General features: G+C 35.5%; 1 protein-coding gene and 1 long non-coding RNA gene across 2 annotated transcripts; one reads left to right on the forward strand and one right to left on the reverse strand.

The window, feature by feature from the left end:
• The first annotated feature begins 2041 nt into the window (after window positions 1-2041).
• On the forward strand, window positions 2042-5067 carry LOC140060970 (uncharacterized). Its single transcript, XM_072107349.1, has 9 exons — window positions 2042-2182; window positions 2539-2724; window positions 2841-3121; window positions 3240-3446; window positions 3597-3827; window positions 3916-3992; window positions 4120-4316; window positions 4418-4747; window positions 4850-5067. Exons 1-9 carry the CDS (start codon window positions 2042-2044, stop codon window positions 5000-5002), a joined length of 1803 nt encoding a protein of 600 aa, XP_071963450.1. The 3' UTR covers window positions 5003-5067.
• A 773-nt stretch (window positions 5068-5840) lies between these two features.
• LOC140060151 (uncharacterized) lies at window positions 5841-6951 on the reverse strand. Its single transcript, XR_011847288.1, has 2 exons — window positions 6634-6951; window positions 5841-5950 (listed from the first exon to the last, which is right to left on the reverse strand). It is a non-coding gene; the product is annotated as an uncharacterized lncRNA (long non-coding RNA).
• Window positions 6952-7744: the final 793 nt, after the last annotated feature.

Below are 7744 nucleotides of genomic sequence, written 5' to 3' on the forward strand. Positions count from 1 at the left end.
AGATAGATCAGCGAGAGAGATAGATCAGCGAAAGAGAGATAGATAGATCAGCGAGAGAGAGATAGATCAGCGAGAGAGATAGATCAGCGGGAGAGAGATAGAGAGATAGATGAGCGAGAGAGAGATAGATGAGCGAGAGAGAGATAGATCAGCGAGAGAGAGATATATAAGCGATAGAGAGATAGATCAGCGAGAGAGAGATAGATAGATAGATCAGCGAGAGAGAGATAGATAGATCAGCTAGAGAGAGATAGATCAGCGAGAGAGAGATAGATAGATCAGCGAGAGAGAGATAGATCAGCGAGAGAGAGAGATAGATCAGCGAGAGAGAGATAGATCAGCGAGAGAGAAAATGATCAGCAAGAGAGAGATAGATCAGCGACAGAGAGATAGATCAGCGAGAGAGAGATAGATCAGCGAGAGAGATATAGATCAGCGATCTATCTCTCTCTCGCCGATCTCTCTCTCTCTCCCCCGCTGATCTATCTCTCTCGCTGATCTCTCTCTCTCTCTCTCTCTCTCGCTGATCTATCTCTCTCTCGCTGATCTATCTCTCTCGCTGATCTATCTCTCTCTCGCTGATCTATAATAATAATAATAACAGGGTTTTTATAGCGCACATACCACTCAAGAGTGCTCAAGGCGCATTAAAAAAAAAAAAATTTAAACAAATCATACAAATGCCTGACAAATAAAATGCAATTTCTTTGGAGGGTCCCCATCCGTTCTCGTTCTGTCGCGGTCCCGGACCCCTACCTAGATGACCAAACAAAGGAACAGGATACACATTTGCCTTGCCACAGACGACCGGGTGCTCAGAGACAACAACCAAGATAAGATAATGCTGGTCAGGAAAAAGTATACTATAAAATTCTAGAACTTTAAGAAACCTCATGATTTCCATATGCCTTAATGAATAAATGTGTTTTTAATAATTTTTTAAAAGTATCAAAAGTTTTGCAAAATCTGATAGAGCTTGGTATTGCATTCCATAGACGAGGAGCAGTAACGGTGAAAGCTCTGTCTCCCCATGAGTGGTGAGACTTAGGTTGATGTAGAAGCAGCGTATCACTAGAACTCAGATTCCGTCTGGGAACATACAGCCTAAGCATGTCAGAAATATATTCAGGAGCCATGCCATTAATAGACTTAAAAACATAGAGTAATAATTTAAAAACAATGCGGTACCTAACAGGAAGCCAATGCAAAGTTTCCAAGGTATTTGATATGTGTGCCACGGCAGTTTCAAACGCGATATCCGAGACACAAAGTGTTTACAACGCGCTTTTGATTGATACGCCTGGCGCGTGCCTTGAGCAGCTATTTATAGCCCACCAACATCGAGCGAAATGTTTACATTCGCTAGCTATAAACAGAGAGTGTATCATACGAAGTAAATACAGTCTTACAATGACCAATTAATAAAGTTTTCCTCGAATCTTACAGTGTTTGCTTTGTTATTGTATTTTGTATTAGGGAAAATTGTCTAGGATTAAAAAATATTATTAAAAAAGCGAAATTTTAACGATGTTTGCGATAGTTTCAAAAGCTGAAAATTTACATAAATAGCGCCCTCACGGCGAAAGTTTATCGTCGCGGTAAGTTCAAGCTTTTGATCGTCTGATAGCAAATCTCTGCAATTTTTTCGAGCAACACCGTTAATTCCAAGTGAAAGCGGAGACTTTATTCTTTATTTAGCTCAAAATTCAGGCTGACGTCTACTTTCAAATTGATTTGAGCTAAATTTGAAATTGACTTATTTCTGTTCAAAATTCCAGTGATTTTATAGGTAAAAATAGGCCTAGGGCAAAGTTAATTATATATTTTTTAAAGAATTGTGTATTGGTTTTGCATTGACTGTATGTGGTATGTTACTGTTATTTATTGTCTTGTGAAATGGAGTACCATACATATGCATTGAGTAATTTATGTCGTGTATGTGGTGTCAAGTTAACACGAAATCAGCGAAAATTTGACCTAACTAAAGTAAAAGATAGCGTCCTGACATTTTTAAATATCAATTTAACTCATGAAAACAAAGATGTACATCCACCATTCATTTGCAAGAACTGTCAATTTTCAAGCTATAACAAGGTTAGCACAACTCAAAGGTACATCTGGAGACAACACACACAACAATCATGTTTCACATGTTATTTATTATCAGAACAGTCAAAACCAGGTAAGAGACTAAAACAAGTAAAACTCAACACATTATTTTCTGAAACAGAATGTGACGTTATTCCATCAAAATTTACAGTCAATGACAAAATCAATTCTGAACCTTTCATTTGCCAAATATGCAACTCGATTTTGTCTTTCAACAGTCTTGAGTCAAACTGTTCACATCACTATTGTTCTAGTTGTATGTATAATTTGTTTAGTACCCTCCATGTTAACGTATGTTCATGTCTTGTGTGCGCAAAGCCAATGCACATGCTGGAATTTAAACCCGCCTCCCAAATTGTAATAGAGTCTCTAAAATCACTAGAATTACAATGCTCGTGCAATAAGTTCATAAAATACTCTCAACATCAGAGACATATTTGTGAACACCAGACAACTAAAGAAGTGATTTATCATAATGTTTCAAAAGCTGTATCAATGTTAGAGAAATCACTAGAAGATAGTCATGTCTCCCAAACAATACAAACGTTTGCAGAAAAAGTTGTTTACAATCAACTAAAGAAAAGTAAGGAAATGCTGATTGCAACAAATGGTCGGGTGAGTGCTTTAAAACAAATTCTGTAATTATCATATTGCATGTTATAAAAAGTAGATTAATATTATTATAACAGAATTGTTAGCATAAAACATACAAATACAATTCTTATCTACAGCCAGCAAAGATTGCTATGATACCAAACACCAAAGTCTCAAGCGATAAGGCCAGTTCTCGAACTGTTTCAAGACGAGCAAATAGCATCAGCAGCATCATAAAATCAGTTGGCAATAGTGAGGCTGGTGATTTCCATCAAAAAGTGTACTCAGCCAAACATATGAGTCAAGCGGTCTTAAAAACAGCCAACATAGCATCAACTTCGTCTATAGATACAGATAAGGCTCTGGCAATGGTGTCAGACTGCCATCTGGCATGGAACCAGCTACGAAAGCTAAGAAGGTAAACAAACAATTATGTGATTAAATAAAACCATGCATGAATACAGGCATTTTAGACACAGTCAAGTATGTCTAATAATAAAGCGAGACTACATTATTAATCATTTTTTATGTACTAGATATGTGGAGAAGGGGACAATACCATCAGAGAAAAGGATGCGGCAGCGGCAAAATGATCTCATTGGGGATTATTTTGAATCCACAATGGAAATGCTATGTTTTAGGTCTGAGACGTCCCCAGACGGGATAGAATTAAGATCAACGCCTACTGTCAAACTGAAAAACATTAAAAAAGTTGTATTTTCATATCTTGATGAACACTCAAGGTACGCTGAAGTTAAATTTAAATATGTGCTTACAAAGTGTAGAACTTACTTTTTAGGACTTTACTTTTGTTCCTATGGATTTTGCTATGGAAATAAAAGTTAAAAGAAATTAATTAAAAACTGAATTAATATTTACTAAATTTTTTACAGACTGAACAACCTATCTCCCAATAATAACGAGATTTGGATAAAGTTTGGCGGGGATAAGGGAGGTGGAAGTACCAAATATGAGGTACAGATATGTAGCCTCGCCAAACCAAATTCAATTAACAACATCATCGTCGTACTAATATTTGATGCCCCTGACATGATGTTTAATATTAACCGGACTCTTCCGGAAGTGGCCCACCAAGTTGTTGCTTTGAACGGGGAAAAATGGCGGTAAGAATACAACTAGTATATCAACTTAACAATTATGTGGATGCGTATATAAGTAATAAAATAAAAATATATGTATAATTTCTTTCAGCAATTACACACTGAGAGTTTTCTGTTTTGGGGACTATGAATATCTAACAAAACTCTATGGATTAAATGGACCAAATGGTAAACTATTAAATTATTTTATCATCATTTAATTTATACAAAATCTTTCTAAGCCAATTTTATTTATACTGTATTACTGCATATTTTAGCATTTTTAAACATTGTGAAAAAATTTGAATACTTTTAGCTCGATACTGCTGTCTCTTTTGTGAAAAACCAAAAGCAGAAATGCAATTAAAGGCACCACCCGCCAAACAGCGATCATTGGCTTCAATCAGAGCCAACTATAGAATGTTTATGGAAGATGGCGGAATTGAAAGCCGATCTAAGGATGTTTCCATGAGCGTTGTTAATAATCCCTTAGTATCAATTGAGGTAGATCATGTAAGTACATCAGTTTTGTTTTTAATTATCTTTATATTAGAGAAACAAATGTACTTACTTCATTATATGGCACTGTTGGTATTAAAATTTATATCTTTTAGGTGTCTGTTCCTAGCCTGCACTTGTCATTGGGCATATTCAAGAAGCTCTTTGATATGCTTGAGACGGAGGCGCACAGCATAGATTGCCTCATATATTCCCTAAGGAAAAATGGAGAACTTGATGACACTTCTGAATCAAAGTTTGATAAAATAATTCAACATCAGATCCAAACACAAATTGATATCAAAGAAAAGATTGAAGAAAAGAAATTAAAGTTGACTGAGATGGAGGATGCAATGCCATTAATCTATCTTAAAGGAAGTGTTGATGGTAGCATCATTACCAATGTGGGAAAGATAGTCAAATTGAGAGAAGAGATTGAGTCACTGGTAAGTTACTCAAACAATAAATGACATGTATGTGTCTGGCAAGACGCATCTACACACACACATACTCTAAAGACAAAACTTGTATTATATTTTATTTTACAGACAAAATGCATGGAAAATGGGCTTCCATTTGGAACGGGTCCAATTGTCACATCACTGGAGCGTGTGCTACAAAAAAATCGCATCCAACGGCAAGCCTATCATGGTAAATCATTTATTGGTAACCATGTTCATAAATGTTGTCAGGTAAATTAACTATTCTTTTAATTGATATTGTTTCAACTGTTAATTATTAAAATTGTAGTTTTTAAAATGTATATTTGTTTTTAATAGGACCACGTTAGGAATGAACTAGTGAATGCTCCACTACATGAAATGAAAATTCAAGAAGCTGAGATTCCTATCGGAAAAATTCAGCTAATTGACAAAAGAGTAAAAGAATTAGTCACCAAGTACGATGCACTCCTTTCAAAATTTTCTAGGGTTCACAACAACTTGAATAATTCAAAACCTGTCACAGATGTTGATATTCAAAGAAATGGTAATGTAATTATGCTTACCTTTCAAGGTATTCCTTAGACATGCCATTGTTTCTTTTCCTACAACACACTGCAACTGTTTCTTTTCTCTTCTACAAAAAAAAATTCAGATGAAGCCATAAAAGACTTTATGGAGGAATATCGAAAAACCAACAAAAGTATATCTCCAAAATTACATATGCTCGAGGAACATGTCATTCCCCAATTAAAGGCTTGGAGATTTGGTCTGGGACTGGTTAGCGAGCAAGGTGGGGAGTCTATTCACGCCGCGCTTAATAAAAGGAAAAGAACAGTTGCTGGGATGCATGACAGACTTGGACAGTTAACATCCATGATGCGGTCACATGCAATTACCACTCAGCCATGCATAATAGAAGAAATAGTTGAACCCAAAAGAAGAAAAATTGGTAACAATTTACACTTTATTGATTACACTATTTGTGCTTTTTAGCTCCCTGCTCACCAAAAATTAAATAAACCTGTTTATATTTTTCAGAAAAAGAAGAATAAAGTACACGACAATGAATACGAAATAAAAGAAAATATAGGCTTACTGATAAATCTGACGGAGTGCCATCTTCTTCTTTATTATGGATTCTCTTATGAACCACACTTGCATCAATAAAGTAGTCGTACTTGTTTGTGTTGGTGGTATTTTTGGAACCTGTAGTACAATTTTTGAATTATAAATATTTATCATCATTATTTTAAAAAAATGGTGGACTAGCGATTGAAATACATGATGAAATATTATATTATTATTAGGACTATACTGTCAAAATTAAAATCAAAATTTTATTTTTTATTCTACAAATGCAATGCTGTTGCTGCCATAGTTTAGTAATATTCAAGCCATAGGAAGATAGACTATGATATTTTCACATTTTCTACTGTAGAATAACTTAGGCCCTCATGAAAGCTAGTTAGTAAGTATACCTATCCTCCTAGGCCTACCTATGTCTTGATGGTACCATATTAAAAAATTAGGCCTAGCCTAGCTAGATAGAGCTGTTACTAAGCCTGGCCCTGCTGATTTCCCCTCTTAACGACATATACTTGGGCTAGGCCTACTAAGAGTATATTATTCTAGGCCTAGGCCTATACAGTATTTATTTTTCGTGGCTTAAACCTAGTACTTGGTGACAAACCTTTGTTAGGCCTAGGCCTTTAGCAGCACACCCACGTGTGCAAAACAGGCAAATGGGCCCCGACTTTCTGTGTATATAATTATTAAACTGGATTAGACGTCAGCGAGATTTTTTAAATATTGTTTATCAAGTTTTTGAATTTTCACATCGACTAGGCGCCGATGTTTATGTAAATTGCAAAAAAAATATATAACCTCACCATTACCCTGTAATTAAACTGCTATTTTTTACTGTTTTTTGTCGCAAAATAGACGTAAGATTTCAATACTCATATCTGGTGAAGTCTTGAGAAACGGAGTGACCGCTGGCTTCGAATATCAATTACATGCCTTCTTCTTCGAATATAACATGAATATTCATTAAATTTTCAATTATAACACTGTCTATTGGTCAGTTTATTCCCTCTCTTTTACCAGGGTATTAAAAATAGTCTTCCGGGTATTTAAACTAGCGCCCTCTATAACATAAAATAAGAAAAAGCGAGCATCGAAACTATAGAGGGCTCACCACTTTTTGTCTCGCTGGAAACTGCCGTGGTGCATATCTTGGTAGTTTTTAACAACTCGTGCCGCTGTATTTTGAATCAGCTGAAGCCTGTGGAGTTGTTTTTGTGGGAGACCAAATAACAAGGAGTTACACATATCGAGACGCGAACTAACAAATGCATGTACAAGTTGCTCAGCAGCTGCACGATTTAAGTATTTTCTGATGCCTTGAATATTTCTTAAATGATATGACGATGCAGACGTAATTTTAGAAATTATGAGCCGTCATTGTCATATTAGAATCCAGAATTACACCAAGATTTGTAACTTGTGTAGTATTTTTAGTACAAAAGTTACCAATGGAAACCCTCTTAGATGGAATTTTCTCTAATTGTTTTTGCGAACCAAATAGAATGCACTCAGTCTTATCATCATCATTAAGTTTCAAAAAGTTTTTGGCCATCCAGACACGAATTTCAGAGATACATTTTTCAAGCAAATCAATTGATAATTCACCCTTTGTCATGGTAGGTTTAAACGATATATATATCTGAGTGTCATCAGCGTAAACATGATAACTAAGATTATATTTCTTAATGATATCACGAATAGGATACACATAAATTGTAAACAATTGTGGACCTAACACAGATCCTTGCGGAACAGAGTAATTTAAAGTGGTAGGTTGAGAGATTTCCTCTCTAATACAAATGTGTTGAGGTCTGTCCTCCAAGTATGATTGACACCATCTTAGTGCACATCCCTGAACACCAATAGAAGCATGCAACCTCTCAGTCAGAATACTATGATCTACTGTATCAAACG

Source organism: Antedon mediterranea, chromosome 10, assembly GCF_964355755.1.
Source record: "Antedon mediterranea chromosome 10, ecAntMedi1.1, whole genome shotgun sequence".
Taxonomy (NCBI): Eukaryota; Metazoa; Echinodermata; class Crinoidea; order Comatulida; family Antedonidae; genus Antedon; species Antedon mediterranea.